The sequence below is a fragment of the Berghia stephanieae genome, chromosome 15 (genome assembly GCF_034508935.2).
Source record: "Berghia stephanieae isolate SIO BIC M18660-M18661 chromosome 15, UCSD_Bste_1.3, whole genome shotgun sequence".
In the NCBI taxonomy this organism is placed as follows: Eukaryota; Metazoa; Mollusca; class Gastropoda; order Nudibranchia; family Aeolidiidae; genus Berghia; species Berghia stephanieae.
Window position 1 is genome coordinate 23,752,970 of NC_088374.1, and position 21,681 is coordinate 23,774,650.

Genomic DNA, 21,681 nt, shown 5'->3' on the forward strand with positions numbered 1-21,681 from the left:
CATTTGTTTTTAAGGGTTTTACGGCGCTTGCAACACATTTAGGTTATATCAGCGCCAGTAAAAAGGAAGAAAATGGGATAGTAAAAAGTTCTAGAATTACAAATAAAGCACCCAAGAAAAAGTAAGACATAGGGGAAATGGGAACAAATAGGGATCAGATGTAGATTCCTAGAGCATACCACCAATGTACTTAGTTTGAGATCACCTATAATAAGTCTCATCCGGGCACAAGTACAAAATCCAACAAAGAGGAATACATTCAAATACTTACATTATAAATTCAAAATAACAAATAAAATAATACATAACAGAGAGATGATTTACAAGGAAAAAAATATCATCTCCCAAAACAATAACTATGCCCAGCTATGACTCCGGCCAGGGCAAAACCAAGTAACCTCATTCCAAGACAAAGACAGAAAGCATGTTGGAAAACAGATATAAGGGGATAGAAGACAGTATTTACCTCCCTGCCCGCTATGGGAGGTCAGGATCCCCACCCAGACATTTAGGTTATATCAGCGCCAGTAAAAAGGAAGAAAATGGAATAGTAAAAAGTTCTAGAATTACAATTAAAGCACAAAAGAAAAGGTGAAACAAAGGGGAATTGGTTTAATGAAAAGAAACAATATGGCTTTGTCAATTTTTTTATTTTTTTTTTTTAAAAGGGGAGTTAAAAATGATGATGAAAATGATTATAAAAACAATGATTAAAGTGGTATGTACTCCAGTAATGTTCATATTCACAATAAGATTACAAAAAGATTTAATGAGATTAAAATTACAACTCTCTAAGAAAGAGGTTGGACATTAGAACACATTGGATTGTTATGAAATTCATCGGATTTGTAACCTGACTTTTAAGATCAAACCCGCTACAGTAAAAAAATAGAAAAAAGGAAGCTAATTGGATAGTCCAAAATAAAAAATAAAAAGACTTGACTTAACTCACTCAATCCTAGAGATTTTTGCTACTTTTCAAAATTGGAAAAATATGTATTAAAAATGAGCATGTGCATAGATATTTTTATAAAACTATCATTAACATGTAGGTAAACATTAAGAACATAAGTTTTGAATCCACGCCTATAATTTGTCTCAGAAAAATGTAATAAATAGGCATGGGGTAAAAAAAAGTAACCCCGGGTAAACTACGGATAGAGTCGGTGTTAGGGTTGAGTGAGTTAATCTGTAATGCTTCAGAACAAAAGACGAGCGGGACTAGTTTCTAGCAGTAGATCCGATCCGATCCATTCACCAATCTAGTCTAGGACCAATTATTAAAATACAACCTAGATACAAGCACGGGATTCCCCATAGATTTGTTTTGTTTGTTTTTAAGGGTTTTACGGCGCTTGCAACACATTTAGGTTATATCAGCGCCAGTAAAAAGGAAGAAAGTGGGATAGTAAAAAGTTCTAGAATTACAATTAAAAAGCACCCAAGAGAAAGTAAGACAAAGTGGAACTGAGAACAAATAGGGATCAGATGTAGATTCCAAGAGCATACCACCAATGTACTTAGTTTGAGATCACCTATAAGTCTCATCTGGACACGAGCACAAAATCCAGCAAAGAGGAATACACTCAAATGCTTACATTATACATTCAAAAGAAATATAATAATAATACATAACAGAGAGATGATTTACAATTTACAAGGAAAAAAATGTCATCTCCCAAAACAATAACTATGCATTTGACTGTTTCCCTCCCAGCCAGGACTCCGAACAGGGCCAGGACAAAACCAAGTAATCTCATTCCAAGACAAAGGCAGAAAGCAGGTTAGAAAACAGATATAAGAGGATAGAAGACACAGTGTGTACCTCCCTGCCCGCAATGGGAGGTCAGGATCCCCACCCAGCAGCTATCTAAGTCTTTTTTTCCTCTTGCAGCAAAGAATAAAGGCACGCCTTGGGCAAAGACGAAAGGGTTCAAATAGGGGACAGATGTAGATTACAAGAACACACTATCAATGCTCTTAGTGAGATCACCTAAAAGTCTCATCCAGACACCAGCACAAGCTCCCACTAAGAGGAATACAGTCAAATGTCTACAAAACACATGTTAAAAATAAAAAAAATAAAACAATCCATAACAGAGAGATGATTTACAAGGAAAAAAATATAATCTCCCAAAACTATTAACTATACATTCGACTGTTTCCCTCCCAGCTAATGATTCCAGCCAGGCCCAGGCCCAATGAAAAAAAAGCAAGTAACCTCATTCCAAGACAAAAACAGAAAGCAATTTGGAAAACAGATATAGAGGAGGATAAAAGACACAGTAGGTGACCTTGCCTACTACGGGAGGACAAAAAAACCCTACCCAAACAAATGGTACTATTCTTTGAAAAAAAAAAATCAAGAACTTGAGCATTCAAATCGTGCAATATCCGCTCCACATCCTCAAAGCCCTTTACAAAGTATCCCTGGCAAACAGCAATACTTTATTCTACATCAGGAACATAGAGGAACATAGAAAATGATAACGGTGAACAGACTAGATTGAAACTGTAAACAGGTACGATGGTACCCCGTGTCCCAATGGGTAAAAAAACCATTATTTTGCCTAGAGCAAAAGTTCGACACAGATTTTCATTTCGATTTGCTCAATATTATTGTACATTAAAAAAAAAGACAATGCCCTTTTGTATGCACACTACAAATCTTAAAACATCCAGGTACATATTTTATTCAACGAGTATTAAAGCATGTATAGTCATGTAATAAGTCATTGTAATGTAATCCAATGAACCTCATGGTGCTGAAGACGGTGATTATGAAGGTGTTGAAGGAGGTAATGAGGGTGATGAGGATGATGCTGACAACAGTTGTATGATAATGAAGACGACGATACAATAATGATCATTTGCAAAAAAGATGATGATGATTACTAAAGTAAAAATATGAAGACGACGAAACAATAATGATCACTTGCAAAAAAGATGATGATGACTAAAGTAAAAAGTAATTCAGAATCAACTTCTAACCATATACCCTGCAACACTACAGTACCCATTGAGTACACAACAGACCACACACATTTATACACACTCATACATATGCGCACACACATTTATACTCGCTCATACATACTACCATGTCCCTTTTTGACAAAATCACCTCAACTTTTGAAAAGGATAACTATTTAGGCAGGCTTTTGAGTAGTCTGTAATGATATTTGCATTTGGTGATACCTATTGCCTCTGTATGTGTAGCGCATTAGAGCATTTTTGAGGGATTCTGCACCCTATATAAATTAATTATTACATTACATTACTACAATAGTCATCTGTGCCATTTAACACACAGACAGACACATCCAGCTCAACCAATATACACACACAGCGTGAGACACACCCATACAAAATACAAATTGAACTAAAATCTCAAATGTCTACATGTTTGATCCACATCCCACCTCATCCATCAACGTCCACTCACAATCAGAACCAGTTTCTCAAAACCTGTACAACCAAAAAAACAATTATAAATATAAAACTCGCCTCAGACCTCGATACGCCATATACATAAAACAAGTGTTGCAATTTCCCAGAAAACATTTTTTTTTTTAATTTGTTCTTTTGTAATTAATTTGTTCTTTGGTTCGTTGTGAATATTTTAAAAGGAGTCTTACAGAGCTCTTACCAGCACTGGAAACAATAAAATATTATTCGATACTTGAACGATGTTTGAATAGACAGAGAGAAGGTCTGGTCAAGGAGACTTGTGCAAAAACCAAATATGCAAGATTCACATTTCCTTTATGTTTTATTATTATCAAATTATTCTTTGGGGTGGACATTACTTACAGGTTAATTGCAATAGAAAATTTTTAAGTTAAAAAGAAATATTTAAAAGAACATGTATTTTCCTATCTTTATTTTTCAACTTTTAGTAAAATAAAATAACTAGTCGTAGAAAAAAGAAAATATTTTAACTGTACATTTACAAGCACTTTATTAAACATTTTTTTACTACTCCAATATTCTTCCACCACTCCCCTTTTCCCAAACACAAAACAAAAAAAAAGAGAAAAGTAGTAGTAGTAATGTCATCTGTACAAGCGGCCGGTTTGTGTCCATAGTTGCTATATTGTAAGAGTCCATCCATTTAGTCCGTCGTCACCTGGGCCATGTAAGCATCCAGCTCTGTGTCCAAGGATGATTTGGTCTTGGCCATGTACAGGTCTAACTGGGAATCCAAATCTTCTATGGATGGCTTGCCCCTGCCAGCTCCAGCACCTGACACAGGAAATGCAATGAAGAACAGTTTCAAAATGAGGTTTTTGAAAAATTTAATTTTTCTTAAATTACAATCTTCAACAACAACAACAACAACAACAAAATTTCATTAATTTTCAAAACGCCAAAAATCAACGAGTTCAGAGACCACTCCTTAACACAAGACAAAATAGGATTCGACTACGAAGGATATTCCATTGTTTGCAAACGACAATATCTTCAAAACTAATAATCAAACAAGCATGTAATACAGAGATGAATTACAAGAGGGAGAAAATCATCTCTAAGAAAAAAAAAAAGGTATTATACACTTGACTGTTGCCCTTCCAGCTAAGGATTCCCGTCAGGACCAATCTTCCTGATCCAACAGTGTTGGATTTATCTGGATTCCACTGTACTTGGAATAAAAACAAATGCTGACATTTCACAACCATACAAACTGTGAGATCAAAACGTAGCCTTTCCCTTTTCATTTGGTGATCGTTGCCTTGTAATGCAGAGCTGCCAACTTGAAAAGTAAAAAATTCGTACTTTCCAAGGGGAAAAAAAAATATGAAAAGGACTAACATTATAAATCAATTATCTGCCCTCAGCATAATCAAAATATGCTCAAAGTCCCAAATACAGTTTCTAAGCAACCAGACTCTCCTTTTCAACAAGATTTATTTAATCAAAAACGTCAATGCAGTTCTCTATCTGGAGCCAAAAATTCGTAATTGTATGAAATTTTTCTAGGCAGTAGCCAAGTCTAGTAATTTCATTTGGTCAGTGTCAGGTTTTAAAAATTACAAAGCCCCCCCCCCCCCAAAATTGTTAAAAATATTATTTCTTACCGCCACCACGACCTCCTCTGCCTCCTCCACGACCACCACGGTTAAAATAGTGACCTCCTCTGTTGTTAAACCCTCCTCTTCCTCTAACTCCGCCTCCGCGTTGATTGGTACCAGCACCACCAACACCTCTGCCACCCCTGACTCCGCCCCTTCCTGTGGCTTGACCAGTATATCTGAAAAAAAAAAAAAAAAATACAATCAATAAATCTTAAACATCAAACTTTTTCAAACAAGGGACTGACAAAGACTATGGTCAAAGCTTATTTTAAGTAGAGGTAAAATGTGTGAGATGCTCTAGGGAAAGAGTCCACTCCGCGTGTCCCTGGAAGTACTTTAGAGATATGGCTGATATGAGGTGTTTTGGGTCTTTCCCATGAAAATGGGCATTTCATAATAACATACCTGCCAACCCATAGTGAAAAAAAAATAGGAGGCTTCTTCAAAAAAAAAAAAAAAAAAAAAAAAAGGAGTCTAGGGAAAAATATAGGGATAAGCAATGTTAAGAGGAAAAAAAAAAGCAAATTTACATCATAAAATTCAGAGCTCTTTTCATTGGGACCAAAAGATTAACAAGACTAATGACTTTGCCCACCCTTTTTTGGACACCTTGAGAATTTATTCCTGCATTCTTTTGGAGCAAACTTCTCATTTCATTTTGGATCATTTGTCTCTATTCTCTCAGAAAAATTGTTAAAGACTAATTATTTCCATAGTTTTTCTTTTCAAAGTAAGCTTTTGCACAGCCTTGCATGTATTTTCTCACAAAGATCATAAGAATAAAACTCCTAAATGAGTTTTATTTAAATAGAAAAAAATATCATTTTTTCTTTTAAACTGGCAATAAAAATTAGTCCTTGTATCATCAGCTTTTGCTCTTTCTATTCTTTACTATTTGGTTATGAATTGAAGTCCCTAAAATAGTTGGAACAAAACTGATATGTGCAGAGCTGCCTACTCTCATCTCATCGTAAAAATTCATTTTCGCCATTTAAAAAAAAAAAAAAAAAAAATTTGGAGAAAAACATTTTTTTAAAAATTCATTAATTAAAAAATCGGAGTTTCCCAAAATCCGGCGGGGTGAGGTAAAAATCAAGAAAAAATCAGGGTAAATCCGATTTTATCGGGGTACTTGGCAGGTATGTAATAATAATAGAATTGATCATTTCTGAGTAATTTCACAACATTTTAAAGTAAAATTTGCACGTTACATTTCATATCATTTCCCAGAAGGCCTTTAACCTCAGAATTGACATTTTTGAAGAGCTTGTTTCTATAGATTGTCTACCATAATTTTTATACATTTTGAAAATGAAATGAACAGCAAAATGTAGAATGACTCAATTTTCACAGAATGCGACGGTTAGACCTTCTCCTTTCAGTGACAGCTTATCATTTATGGCTGTGAAAAAATTAGCAGGGGCTGAATTCAACACCTCTTTGTTCAAATAAAGCATCTACTCAACCCTAGCTGAATGAAAACATTGTAATCAGACAATATGACAATTTACAGTGGACAGAAACACACAAAAATTGAAAAAATTTATTGCAAATTTTCACTGAATTCTGATTCTTCTGTCATGCATTGTTAGTAAAGTTGAAATAATATGTCTCAAACTAAAACAATGTAAATTACGGCTTATTTCCATCTGCAACTCTCATGCATTCTTTGTTCAATATGGCTTGATTGTACAGAGGGTAAACAAAAGTGGAAAACAAAAAAAAATACCAAGGGCTGGTTTCCTGATAATATCTCTTGATGGGAAGGGGGGAACTAGGAGGCTCAAACGTGCTCTGCAAACATGGAGATTTCGAATTGCATAACACATAGGATCAGTTTTAGGGTAAATAAAACATAGCTTGTACACAAATGTGAAGAAAAAAAAAAAAAGAAAAAAAAAAAAAAAAGAAAAAAAAAAAAAAAAAAGTGTAAAAATAAAGTCTCAAGTTTACACTGCGTTACTTCGACCAACTTCTGATAAAGTCGATTCAGCTTGGGACATCATCATCATCATCATCATCATCATCATCATCATCATCATCATCATCATCATCATCATCATCATCATCATCATCCATCGTGGCTTGTGCTCTTGAACAAGTTGCCCGTCAACTGTCTCCACGAATCACGATCCTCTGCGGTGCGCATGAAATCTGTGTTGCTTTTAAAATCACATTTGGCCATTCTTAGGTTATATAAATAAGTCATTCTTTGTCTTCCTCTAGCTCTTTCCTTCGATCATCCCAGATGTTAACAACTTTTCTATTCCGTCTCTTCTCCACACATGTCCCAGAAACCGTAACTGCCTCTTTCTGGTGTTATCGATCAATATTCTTCCCTTTCTCACTTTCTCCAACACTTCCTCGTTCGTATACCTGTCTGTCCATGATATCCTCAACATTCTTCTATACACCCACATCTCAAATGCCTCTAACCTCCTCGTACATTCTTTGTCAAGCGTCCACGTTTCACAACCGTATAAAAGGGTACTTATAACATATGTTTCTACTACTTTCATACTGGTCTTCAACTTTAGGTTGTTGTTTGACACAACTGGTCGCAATTTATGGAACGCGTTTTTTGCTATTGCTATTCTTTGTTTTATATCCTCTTTGTCATGTGTGTTGTGGGTAATGGGACACATACACTAAAACACACATTTTTTAATAAAATGAGAACAGGTGCAACATAAAGCACAAAGCAATTCATCACAAAATACAGATCCTTTTTGAGGGGATGCAATGCAAAATCCTTCAACAAGCTTTAACTTCCAGCATCAAAGGGTTTTAAGGCGCTTGCAACACATCTAGGTTATATCAGCGCCAGTAAAAAGGAAGAAAATGGGAAAGTAAAAAGTTCTAGAATTACAATTAAAGCAGCCAAGAGAAAGCAAGACAAAGGGGAACTGGGAACAAATAGGGATCAGATGTAGATTCCAAGAGCATACCACCAATGTACTTAATCAGATTACCTAAAAGTCTCATCCAGACACAGGCACAGTCCCCACTAAGAGGAATACACTCAAATGTTTACAAATAAAATATATATAATACATAATACAGTGCATAACAGAGAGATGATTTACAAGGAAAAAAAATATCATCTCCCAAAACTAACTATACATTTGACTGTTTCCCTCCCAGCCTGGGTATCCGGCCAGAGTCAGGACAAAACCAAGTAATCTCATTCCAAGACAAAGACAGAAAGCATGTTTGAAAACTTATTAGGGGATAGAAGACACAGTATGTACCCCCCTGCCCTCTATGGGAGGTCAGGAACCCCACCCAGATCATCATCATTAGAACATGGAAGACAAATTTTGAGGGTCACATTACTTGACTAAACAATGAAAAGCGACAACACACCCGTCATGATTCCCCAACATTATATTGTAATACCACAGATCAAACAGGTTTACAAGAAACTTCCAAAAACCCTCTCATTAGGATTGAAATTTATCAAATTCATTACCAAGTGACATCAACAGTTTTAATCAGACGATTAATATTAAGCTAACCTCTTAAAAACCTATCGTTTCATTCCACTGTGCTAGTTTTATTATAGATATGCATTCAAGGGCCCTAAGGCCATGACATGGGCCTTTCTATCTTCTTATCCGTTCTGATTCAGATTTTTTTTTTTTTTAAGAAAAAGAAAAAAATTTGAGCATTCCAAGAATTTGAATATAAATAACAATAACAAAACATTGAGAGAGGGACGGATGTCATTTGACAATCTAGTGGTAACATTAACAGGTAATCCATGGATGCTTAAACAATATATTTATAACTCACAAACATACTCATTTATTCAAATCATAAATAGTTAGCTCAGTTAATAGGTCATAAGCAGCACACTATTTGTCTGACTGTCAATCTATCAGTAACAATGTTATGGGCTGCATGCCAATGTATGCATAGCAGCAAACCTGTCCGAACTTTGACCCTGAAATGGAGGTCGTTGGTGCGGACCTCCTCTAAATCGGGAGAACTTCTCCCTAGAAGAACTGGGAACTCTGTTCATAAAGTCATCGGAATTGCCTCTGGTCAAGAGACGCAAAAAGAAAATATGAGTATCCAACAATTAATGCATACCTGCTTCTGACACAAACATTTTCACCTATATTATTATGACGATCTAATATAAATTATATATATATATATTGTGTTTACTAGAAAAAGGCTAAAGGCCGAAATGTCTTTTGTTTTGTGCTGTTCATTCATGAGTCAGATTTACTCCCTTTATCTTTATCTCCATTTTATTGACTCATTTTAGGCACCTCTATTTATTGGTTTTACTACTTAATTTCACTTCTATTTTTTACAGCAAGCCTAGTTGAAAAGTGTGAAATTTTGAGAAAATTTGTTGGATACCTTTCCCATACATCTGACCAGAACTTCATGAAAAATCACCCAATTTACTTCAAATAAAGATTAAAATGCTCTGGGGAGCATATTCTTTCAGAAAATAAAAAAACATTTTTTTAAAAGTGCGAATCCAAAATTTTCACCTACCGGCTGATTATGTCATGCACTGACACATATTCAGTCTCATTGTGTGTCATGGTTTGAAAATACTATCACAATCAATGAAAACATTCCTAAGAATCTGAACCAGGTTAAAAGACATAAAGAATTCATTGCAGTTATTGATATCAGAAACCTAAAATGCTCTGTGTGTCCATTGACTGGCATAGGTTCATTATTCATATATACATTTGTCAAACTGGTGGGTCTATACAATTCTTAACTCACTCAATCCTAGAGTCTTTTGCTACTTTTCAAAATTGGAGAAAAAGTATCAAAAATGAACATGTGCATAGATAGTTTTATTCAACTACCATTAACATGTAAAAACTAAAAACATTAGCTCTGATACTACGCCTATAATTTGTCTCATAAACATGTAATAAATAAGCATGGGGTAAAAGTAACCGGGGTAAACTACGGATATAGTCGGTGTTAGGGTTGAGTAATTTAAAACTATAACATACCTGTTAAATTGCTGCTGTCCTCTTCCACCTCGTTGTCCACCACGACCTCGGGGATTTCCTATACAAAATACAAAGAATAAACTGTGAGATGTGATTGGAAACACAGAAGAATATTATAAATAATAATATCAACCTTTCACTGCCACCAATAAAAATTATTACAAGGGTATGTATGAAGTTTTCAGAAAAGCGGCATCTTTTCAGTTATTTAAAAAATAAATAAAAACTGAGCTTTATATAGCGCAACATCCACTAAATGTGCTCAATGCACTTTACAACGAGTCCCTGGTCAACAGCACCATTTAATACGTAGGACGGGACAAGCCGCCTGTTAGGCGATATTACAATTTTTCGGACAAAGACAACGCTGTTAACAGTTAACAGCCAGGTACTCATTTTACACCTGAGTACGGTGAGAGAAAGTGAGTAAAGAGTCTTATCCAAGGACTCAACTATGCGCCGAGCACGAGGCTCGAACCAAGGACCTTCCGATCCGAAAGCGAATGTCATACCACAAGACCACATAGCCGCACTTATATACTTATCATAGCATTCCTCTTTGGTCTCAGAGCCCTAGTTAAATAACGATACATAAAATATATTTCACCTATTTAACTCTCAAATAAAGGGGATTTTTAAATTTTGAATCTCGGGAGGAAAATCTGAACTTAAACTAATTTTATCCCAAAAAAAAAAAAAAACAGTCTCATTTTTCAAAAGCGACAGATATAACTATGACTACCCCTATCACATCCTCTTCTTATTTAAATTATATATAAGACATACAGATAAAAAGAAGGATGGAGCTTTTCGTGTTTTGAGTCCCTGTTAGTGTTAGTGTTAGCTGACACAGACTATACTATGTCTTACTATGCAGAGCAATGATTCGTACCAACTCACTGTCTACAATTGACAAATTGACATCTCCATCAACAACGATACACCACTGATTAGCGTATTATTAAAAGGGCAGCAAGCAAGTGCTATCATCCGTTTCTTCACGCTATAGAAACTGGGATAAACTCCAGCTTTGAGGACTACTTTTTTTGTGTGCAATTATTTTGGACAGTTTGACACTACGAGGACATCAAAGTTCTGTCTGATTCGCAGACAGATGGTGAAAAAGTGTATATAAAAAGCCTTTACCAATAGCTTACTCAACTGTCAAATATCTAGATAAAAATTAAAGAACTAACAATTCAAAGCGAGTTGGATGTGTTATCAAAACAAGATGGAAATACTTACTTAATGGTAGCGTTCCTCTGCCTCTCTGTTTGTTGAACGGGGATGTCATGGTATTAGTATTATTATTATTACTGTTGAAGTTAGCATTGTTGAAGTTCTGGTTGCCACCGCCTCTACCACCTCTCTGACTCCCACCCCTGGGCTTGGCAGGAAGTGTCAGTCTTGCTTTGATGTTACCCCTGCCAACTCGATTTTGAATAGGAGCTCCTCCTCCTCCCTGAAAATATCAAAGAGATAAAACTATTTATTAGACTCAATGGTAGAGCATGAAACTTAACTTCAAAAAGAAGCATTTACACAAAATTGCATGGGTGCAAGTAGGGCAGGCCGAAAAAGGCTGAAATCCCATTCTAACAAATTCAAAAAGCCTATTGTTTTAGTTTTTTTTGTTTTTAAGGGTTTTACAGCGCTTGCAACACATTAAGGTCACATCAGCGCCAGTAAAAAGAAAGAAAATGGGATAGTAAAAAGTTCTAGAATTACAATAAAGCACTGGAAGAAAAGGGAAGACAAAGGGGAATTGGTTCAAATAAGAAACAAGTGTAGATTCCAAAAGCACACCATCAAAGTACTTAGTTTGAGATCACTAAAAGTCTCAAATGTTTTACAAATGATAAATAATATAAAGAAACATAATGCAGTGCATAACAGAGAGATGATTTACAAGGGAAAAAAATATCATCTCCCAAAACTCTTAACTAAACATTTGACTGTTTCCCTCCCAGCCAGGGTTTCTGGCCAGGGCCTGGGGAAAAAAACAAGTACAGTAAAATTACTTTAAACCAAAAGAAGCTAAACCGAAAAATACCTTAAACCGCAAAGAATTTAATAAATTGTACTCGTTTCTTCATTATCTTTGTACTAATTCTTACGATGAACCGAAATACTTCTAAGAAGGACTTTCTTTAAACCGAAACAACTTGAGAGCACCTTCCCTTTCTCTCTCTCTATTCTTCTTCAAAAATTCGGGAAGGTGGCCCCACATAATAATGCCCGGCGATATTAAAACAAAGAGCGTAAGTATAAGATGAGGGTGAGGGGTGGGGGGTAGGCAAACACTTCAATCACTGCGCTTGGGTTTGGCCAGCACGACGATCGCAGACTGGAAAAGGAAGACAACGGGTGACTGGCAGGCGAAAAATGAGGAAAGAGGGGGAGTTGGGGTGTAGATGTGTATTGATGCTTTGGAACTGACTGGATTTTCAACACGACAATAAGGAGGGGGGGGGGGGGGAGACAACTTACCATTGACATGCCATTTCATTTCCACTTTGATTGAATGTGTGTGAGAGAGAGAGGGGGGGGGGGGGTTCTATGTAATTAGGCCTTTGAACCTAATGGCTTTTCAACAAAAGAGAGGTGTGTAGTAGACAGCTTAGCATTGACACGCCTTTTCATTTCCATTTCACTTCACCTCTGAGTAGCTGCGCATCATTCATTATCAATTATCGCACAAGAACTTTCGATCTTATTTTAGCTTTACATTTTACTAAAAGATGTCTAAAAGAAAGCATTGTGCTTACATGTTGGAGTTGAAATCAAAATACTATGTGAAGTCGATGAAAAAAATGTTGATTAAGACGGAGATATGTAAAAAACACGGCATTCCGACCTCAACTCTTTCAACAATTTTGAATTGAAAACGAAAACTCCCAAAAATATTTTTAAAACACACCCCCCAAAAAAATAATACTAACATAAAAAAAAAAAAAAATTATGATTTTTAAAATGGTTACGAAGACGGCATTTATTCAACCACTACATTTAACGGGAAACCCATGATACGATTAAATGAGCAAATTTCTTAAATCGTTACTACCCTTGAAAAACATCGCAAAACGGGAACTTGCTTTAAACCAAAATGTCTTTAAACCGAAATGGTTTAGAAGGTCCCCAAAATTTCGGTTTAAAGTAATTCTACTGTAATCTCATTCCAAGACAAAGATAGAGAGCATATTGGAAAACAGATCTAGGTGGGTAGAAGACATACCTCCCTGCCCACTATGGGAGTCAAAAATCCTAAAACCTACTTTGAAATGTAACCTGTAACCTACTTTGAAATATGACATATTGCCTCAAAATGGAATTATGTTGAGGTTTTATATAGATGCCCGAAATAAATTAAAATAAATTTCAGAAAGCCGGAAATCTTGCATTCATGAAATACTGGCAATCCTATTGAATCTTGTAGTCGACTAGTTCAGAGAAAATAATCCGCCTGTCCTGGAATACAGCCACCGCAAAAGCAGCCAATCGCAAAAAAATGGAGAGGTCTGGTGGATGCCCTATGTGCCTCAAGGCCCGAAGAGGATAAGTCTATATGGTCGAGGGGTGTGACACTCGTATTTCGATCGTTATATCCTTGGTTCAAGGAAAAGGCTCTCAACTCACATTCCCTTACCATACTCGTGTGTAAAATGAGCACCAGCATTGTTTATGTTGGTGCAAAAATTAGAACGCCTTACAAGCATCATGCCATGAACAAGTACAAGACCGCATAGCCGAGCAAATTCCCTGCTTTGATCTGGCACTTCCCCATACACCTTATTTCTCATCATTACTCTACACCGCCATTAACTGCCATCAATACTCAATAAGACAGAAATGTGTCAAGGATCCAGGCAATTTATAATTACCTGTGACACATCAACACAGTCTTGTAATATATTGAATTGACCGGTTGATTTTTTTTAAACAATTGAAAAGGGAAGATTGGACAGGTATAAAAAAAGAGGAAGGGATGGGGGGGGGGGGGGAGGGGGGGGGGGGGGCTTGAAGTAAAGATTGAGGTGATTGCAAAGGAAGAAAAAAAATTTAAAAAGGAAAAAAAAAAGGTAAAAATTTGTTTTAAAACAATAACGCAGAATTACAAGAAGAAAAAGTAAGAGTGAGATGATTTTAAGAAATATGCATCACATAATTGAAAAATAAGAGTAAAAAGTAAAAGTAATAGTAATAAGCAATATAGCAGACCTCACCCGTCTTCCTCGTCCCGGATTTCTGTTCATATTGTTGTTGTTCTGGTTCATGTTCATGTTGTTGTTGTACATCATATTGTTGCCCTGATTCTGTGTAATCCCTGGTCGGTTGGCCAGTTGTTGGGCCAGGCGTCTGTTGGCACTCGAGGCCTGGTGCTCGGCCGCCTTGTTGGCCCGAATAGATTGTACAGACGGCATGATGTTCGAGAACCTAGTATTTTAGAAAATGATGGCATTGGTTGCTTGGTAGGAGTTGATTGATAGTGGATGATGGTGTTGTGATACAACACAAGCATTCAGAACCACTTGGCAATGCAATTCAACACTTGTGAAATAAAAATGTTGAATTCATTGCTATTCTATCCAGGTTTGCAACACATGCTTTGATCCATCAAAAGCCAGAGGATAAAATATGATGAAATTGGTCGACGAATCTATTTTAATTATACAGCGGCGTATAGTAAGTACAACACTAGTGTTGTCATATGCTGGCATATACTCGTTGAAAAAAACAAACAAACAAACAAAAAAAATCAGGTGACAGCTGTAATTATTCTTTGACATGGTGTCAAAAAAAGATCTGGCATCTTAAAGCTGAGTGGAAATATACAGCAGGAAGTCATCCATGACAATGACAAAGGATCCCTTTGGTTTAGGAAACACAGAGGCCCTGCTGTATTCTATGCCATCATGAAGAAAGGTTTGAAGTATTAAAAGCATTGCATTTACTCCCAAGTGTAGCTGAATTAATTGATCCCAACCAAAGTAAAAGCCGGTGCCCTGACCATGATCAAGTTGGTGGTGCATGTGTGTGTGTGCGTGCATGTGCTTATCGTGTTTGGCTCACCATAATTCAGTCCATACTCGTCTACTTTAAAATATAGTTAATGGACTTTTATTGACTGAAATTTGGTAGATTTGTCCAGCAGAAACCTTGCTCCAAGATGAAAACATGACAAACGATATTCTCCATCTACCGATGATGACAGTTTTGTCAGACACAAAATGCTATCATTATCATATTGTCAAATTCAAACCTTGACCACAGAGCAGACCTAAACTAAAAAGTGCCCTTTTTTTAATCACAAAAGATGCTTGATGCTTAAAGTCACTGCAAAGACTAAATGAAAAATCTAAATCAGTGAAGCTCGACGAACATTGACTCCTCATTGTCTTGAACAAATATTCTGATAAATATAATCTAACACTAACATCTTCCTTGAACCTCGAAACAAATGCTGTCAAATTATTATTTTTTTGGATAATCCAAAATGAGCACGAAATCATTGTCCTGGATAGTCCTAACTACAATCGATATATATCTTGAGTATCAAGAACAAATTGTAGTATTGATATGTTCTTAACTTCATTTTAAACTCCTGAAAATCACGAACAGTGTGCTGAATCTTGCATCTCGTTGTAAGACTAACAGTGAAGTTTTTTATTTCGTAAATTGTTTCATGTTCACGATCATACATGATGATATACTTTAATGGAACTCAAAATAAATGAAATTGTCAGGCAGTCAATTCTGGTGAAGTGACGATAATAAACGTGATAAATGTTCTTTGTTCTCTTCATGAAAGATAAAAGTCCAAAAGATTGGCGTCCGAGATAGGATTCCAGAATATCAGTGTTCTCCACGATTTAAGCACCACACACATGCACTTGACCGACTCCTTCAGGGTTTTGGCCCATCATATTCCAATGTAATTCAATGACAACAAACAGTGTGTCATTTCATAATATTTGGACTTGAAATTTCACCATAAGGCACTCTAGCCTCAGATCCAAGATATGTTGGTAGTTGACACTTTCAACTTACCATTGCAAGCATTTCACCCCATCACTTTGGCAACAGAGGCCTGTAAGACTGTAAGCTTCTTTTCAAGCACACTTAAACACTTCGCTTCTCATAACTTCTGGCTCCTCTTCGGCTCACCTCCGCAATTCACATATTATACCCTCAGGCTTCTCTCAAGCACACCTCTTCAACATCTCCACCAACCACCTCAAGAGCTATCCTTCCAAACATCAAAACTCAAATAGCTGTGTCATGCAAAGAGCAACTCAACCATGAATTCTTTCTCAAAACTGCTCTATTAACTGCATACATGCTATTCATCACCAAACTTCTTCAAAATTATTCCAGCATATCTTAATTCAGCTACCCACGTCAATCTTCTCTCAAGCATACTTTTCAACATCTCCACAAACCACCTCAAGAGCTATCTTTCCAAACATCAAAACTCAAATAGCTATGTCATGCAAAGAGCAACTCAACCATGAATTCTTTCTCAAAACTGCTCTATTAACTGCATACATGCTATTTATCATCACACTTCTTCAAAATTAATTCCAGCATATCTTAATTCAGCTACCCACTTCAAACTCCTTTAGCAAACCGAGACAAAGCTCTTAACTGCTCAATCAACTCAATGACTTGGGCAATCCACTCACCATCATCATCATACCTAACCATGAATGATTAACCCTGCTATAATCTTTCTCTTTTCTCTCTCCTTATTGATCTTTAATCTTTTTTTTCTTCTTTTACTTTCACTTTCATCAAATCGTCTCAAAATTGATATAAATATATATGGCCAGGATACCCAATTTTTCACTGCCTCGAGCATCATCTTATCAAACTTGCTCTTCCATTTCCATAATATTGCTCTTTAGGCTCGGGTAATCACCTTATCACATCTTCCATCTTTACCTTCTTCAATAAACTTATGGACTTTTCTCATTATTGCTCAACGGCAATAAAGTCATCATCACATTCTCTCAAATTGCTCTATGTCTAGAGCCGTCAACTTGCTCCTTCACCAAACCACCATGCTCTTTTCTTTTCAAATAGCTCTTTAACTTTGATGACCAAATCATCACCCATCTTCTTCATCTCAAACTCCTCGAGACAAGATTATCCACCCTCAAATCTTCCTCAACTTTCTCAATTTGTTCCACACTTCAGGGCAGTTTGCAAATGACTTTCACTTTCATCAACAACTTGTCAAGGTTGCCCTCAAACTATAACATTTTCCCACCCATCTCTCTAAAACTGCTCCTTAGAAGTATTAACTTGCACTTTACCCATTATAACTTCTTCAAAAAAAAAAAAAACTCCATCGCACCTAAACTGCTGTTTCTATGCAGACTTCATTCAATTAAATACTCTTTCACAGGCAATTGATCCAACAACAACATCCCTTTATCTTCTCTCAATCTATCCAGATCGATTTGACTGCTTGAAATGGGGGTCAATGAAGCATGTCTTCCATTTATCTCATCAAATTCATGCTTGCCATCAATTCTGCAATTATCTTTCCCCAATCCCTTACTATTCATCAATTTTAAAGATAAAACTACATTCCTCTTCATGCCATCTTTTAAATCTAATATTTAAATTGGATTCAGATTACATCTAAAATTTGATATTTCTATCCCATTTCATTACTTTTTGTTTTTTTCCATTTCATCACCAACATTTAACATTTCACGACAAAAAGTATTAGCCCTATTAATCTTTTCCCCCCATTTTTATCTTCTTTTTTGGGGGTTTGTTTGGATGTCACAATCTTTTAACTCCTATGCACCTAGGTTTGTTTTTTAAAATCTCTTTACCAACTGATAGCATCTGATCTTTTCACTTTCTAACTTTTTATCACCTGATTCTTTCTCAATTATCTTCATCAATTCATTCCTTCAATACTTTACCAAATCATTCGGCCACCAAGACTTCTCTTCCTCCAATACTTTCCCATCGTTTAACTTTCCACCCATCTTTCTATGATTACTCAACATCTTTCCTTCCCACCCTCTCTTGCACTTCTCTGGCCAGTCTCCTCTCACTTTCAAATTAACAAAATCTCCATCATTCTCAAACATGGTCACAACATTGCAACAATCTTAAAATTTCTCCACAGCAAATCTGTTGCTTACGTGCATTTTTCTTTCATTTGAGAAAAATGACAATGACAATCGTTTGACCATCACCTCTTTTCATCCCAATTTCTAAAGACCACTGCTTTCTCAACTCAACATGCAATCTTCAGGTCAACTAAACTCTTTCTCTTTATTTCTCATTTACTTTTAATCTTCTTCACAACTTTTTATCTGTACTTTTATTTCCCTTTATCTTTTTCTCCTCTCCAAAGATTCTTCTCCAGTTGGCAGACATTAGACCAGTGAACCAGCTTCAATCTAAAGCAACAAGTCCAAGTCAGATCCAATAACTTGATGCTGACAGTAGACAGCAATTCTATCATCCATCATTGACGTTGGCTTGCATAAAATCCTCATGCATCATTTTATGTGCATAACTCCACGCAATTCCTCACCTATCGTTCAGCGACATTCTCGTAGTGCTCTTAAGCACAATCTTAGTGGGTACTTGATTCATGGTGTATTGGAAGGAACTTGGACGAATGGCTGTCCAAGTGGTGCTCTGAAATTAGAAATAAATCACTAGGATTACATTTGATGGTAAAGAATTTGCATTATTATCTCATAAAGCAGATTATTTTTCAAGCACTAATCCATCAAAACCTCTGAAAGTGAAAGACACCAGGCGCTTCCACTGGATACTGATTACTGATGAGAACCTGATAAAAAAGCAATCGTCCAAATGCCAAACCGACTTCCATCTTGTATAAACTGCTCTGTCCGAAGTAAGGGAAGCCATGTACTATGTAAGGGTTATCGGGACTTATTTCTGCTTGAAACGAGCCCCATCATTGTGCACTTGAGAAAGTTAAACTCAGTATCTCCATTCCGTCTCTCTTTTGATTTTATTATTATTTTTAGCCAGTTTGTAATCGTCTCCCGCTGGACATTGGGGGGGGGGGGGGGGGGGGGGCTGAATTGCTGCCGGCCACTGGACTGGAGCAGGCCTGCCTACTTGAAATGTTAAAAATTCGTAGTTTTCAGAGGGAAGAAATAGAAGTAACTATTTTAATTTAATAAATTAATATTTTTACAGTACTGCACAGCAGTCGACCTCGACTCCGCCTCAACTCAGTCCAGTCTTCTGCGGCTGTGACTCTGGCTTGACGACATAAATGGCAAAATATCGTTGTCAACTAGGACATTAGTTTTATCAAAACTTTTATACGTTCATTTATTTGACTTGATCTTAGCTAACTCACCCTCAGTAATGATCTCTTTTTGCTTATATAATATATAAACGATGATCTAACGTACTTCAGACTTCAGAGTGAAACAACGACGCAAAAATGAAGAACCGGATGCCGGAATCTCGGGTCGGAAGTCGTTGATAATTAGATTGATTACGGTGTTTGTGAATTTTAGTCACCATTATTTAGTAGTTATCGGGTAAAAGCAATGGCTCAATAGTGTAAACTATTAACTGAGTTCCCATGCGCAAAAATAAATGTAAACATTGAAACAAGGGGGAAAATCTACATTCAGGATTCAAGTTCGGCAAGCAAGTTTGTCTGTATGACAAGAGACATTTAGCAAGTTGTTTCCCATTCCGCAGGTTGTGGCTCCTGGAGACAATTTAATTTAATTTAACCCCATCTCTCTCTCTCTCTCTCTCTCTCTCTCTCTCTCTCTCTCTCTCTCTCTCTCTCTCTCTCTCTCTCTCTCTCTCTCTCTCTCTTTCTTTCTCTTTCTCTGTGTGGATATGTGTGTGTGTCTGTCTGTCTGCCTCAAGGAATCATAAACAGCACATGTTTCTGTTATGAGTATACATACCTGGGTTGAAGTAACTTAATTGCAATCCTTTCCAGAGCAGTTCAGTCAATGATTAGGGATCGCGTCAATGGTGCTGTCGTTTGGCAGTGTTTTTCTGGATATTCCAGTCGTCTCTCTATGATTCAATTTGTATCAACTGAGTTTTCTATTTGGATCATTTAGATGGAATTTAATAATAATAATAATAATAATAATAATAATAATAATAATAATAATAATAATAATAATAATAATAATAATAATAATAATAATAATAATAATAATAATAATAATAACAATAATAATATTAATAATAATAATAATAATAATAATAATAATAATAATAATAATAATAATAATAATAATAATAATAATAATAATAACAATAATAATTATTATTATTGTTTTATTATTAATATTATTATTATTATTATTATTATTATAATAATAATAATATAATAATAATAAATAATAATAATAATAATAATAATAATAATAGATCGTTATTGTCCATAAATATGGCAGTTTGTCATTTAGTTACACTTGTTATAACGTTATATGATAACTTAAAGTTTTCTTATTAAGCGCCTTTAAAAAAAAACATATGATATAAAAACATTTTAATCATGCTTTAATTATTGTGTCCATACCTATGTGGATTTCACTGAATTTCACCTGATTTTTGGCCGTGGAACCACTCGACTTACAACAAGTCAGTCATCAGTGTAAATGCAAGTCGTTTTATATTAGAAAATTAATGTAACTTAGATTTTTTTTTATCTGTAGGCATATTAAACCATGTTCCTCAACTGGTAACCTGCATCGCATAAATAATACGAAGTTATCTTCACTTTCCTACTAATTCCATTCAGAGAAACATTGATGTTGTCCCGCCTTGTTATAGTTTCAGTCAGTTGTATTATTTTATCTGTGATACCGTAGTGCCCAAGAATTTGAAAAATATCTTAAGACTTAAGTTTGATACCCTGATCTAGACATCTTCTGTTCCTTATAAAGCATACCTACTCAGGTCGAAGTGTATTTATCAACAGCATCAGAAATACGTTTATCAATTGTATTTGTAAAGATTTAATTAGTATAGAGGGTAGAGTTGTTGTAGTTGATTACGAATTCTTTCTTATATTATGAATTTAGAAGATAATTATTTAATTCCAATCTTCGGGCATGTCTACTTGTTGCCATACATTAAATAAAAACTAAGTATTTATATAGCGCAATATCCGAGGGGCCACTAGCCAACAGCAACACTTAACATGTAAAATAAGCAGCGATGGCGCCTTTTAGGTGATATTACCATTTTTCCGACAGACTGTGCCGTTAACTTCCAGGTACTCAATTAAAACATATTATATACGATAAGAGAATGTGAGGAAAGAGCCTTTTTCCAATGACTCAACTATATGCCTCCCATAACGGGACTCGAACTCAGGAGCTTCTGATCCACAAGACCACATAGCCAAATACTGTGACAAACAGGGTATGGAGTATTTTGCGGCTGCTATTCTAGGCAGTGACTTGGATAGTTTTGCATTTAATTTAGAACATCATCTCAATGTGCCTTATTGTTCTTTAGTGTCTTAATTGCATTGAAAAATAAGACGTCTCGATTGATGATTCACAAATAATGTTGAGGTCTGTGTCGTTTTGTTTTTTAAAAATCATTTTGAGGAT

General features: G+C 35.7%; 1 protein-coding gene across 3 annotated transcripts; it reads right to left on the minus strand.

The window, feature by feature from the left end:
• Nucleotides 1-631: 631 nt before the first annotated feature.
• On the minus strand, nt 632-19,563 carry LOC144960668 (uncharacterized). Of its 3 annotated transcripts, XR_013642914.1 has the most exons (8): nt 19,440-19,563; nt 18,633-18,739; nt 14,293-14,503; nt 11,315-11,531; nt 10,070-10,127; nt 5,079-5,251; nt 2,936-4,245; nt 632-2,894 (listed from the first exon to the last, which is right to left on the minus strand). XR_013642914.1 is itself a non-coding variant. In XM_078893948.1 (7 exons), exons 2-7 carry the CDS (start codon nt 18,692-18,694, stop codon nt 4,115-4,117), a joined length of 852 nt encoding a protein of 283 aa, XP_078750074.1. In that variant the 5' UTR covers nt 18,695-18,739; nt 19,440-19,563; the 3' UTR covers nt 632-4,114. The 3 variants fall into 3 exon arrangements, 2 of the variants coding, with proteins under 2 accessions (XP_078750074.1, XP_078750075.1); XM_078893948.1 differs by having other exon boundaries at nt 632-4,245; XM_078893949.1 differs by lacking the exons at nt 18,633-18,739; nt 19,440-19,563 and adding an exon at nt 16,513-17,415 and having other exon boundaries at nt 632-4,245; nt 14,293-16,303.
• Nucleotides 19,564-21,681: the final 2,118 nt, after the last annotated feature.

What these genes read in the sequence shown, in the direction of transcription:
- LOC144960668 (XM_078893948.1), bottom strand. Translation starts at nt 18,694, where the DNA reads ATGAATCAAGTACCCACTAAGATTGTGCTTAAGAGCACTACGAGAATG. An exon ending in GGACAGCAGCAATTTAACAG is followed by an intron (nt 5,252 to 10,069) that starts GTATGTTATAGT and finishes TTTTTTTTTCAG; the next exon opens with ATATACTGGTCAAGCCACAG. An exon ending in CAGAGGAGGTCGTGGTGGCG is followed by an intron (nt 4,246 to 5,078) that starts GTAAGAAATAAT and finishes TTCCTGTGTCAG; the next exon opens with GTGCTGGAGCTGGCAGGGGC.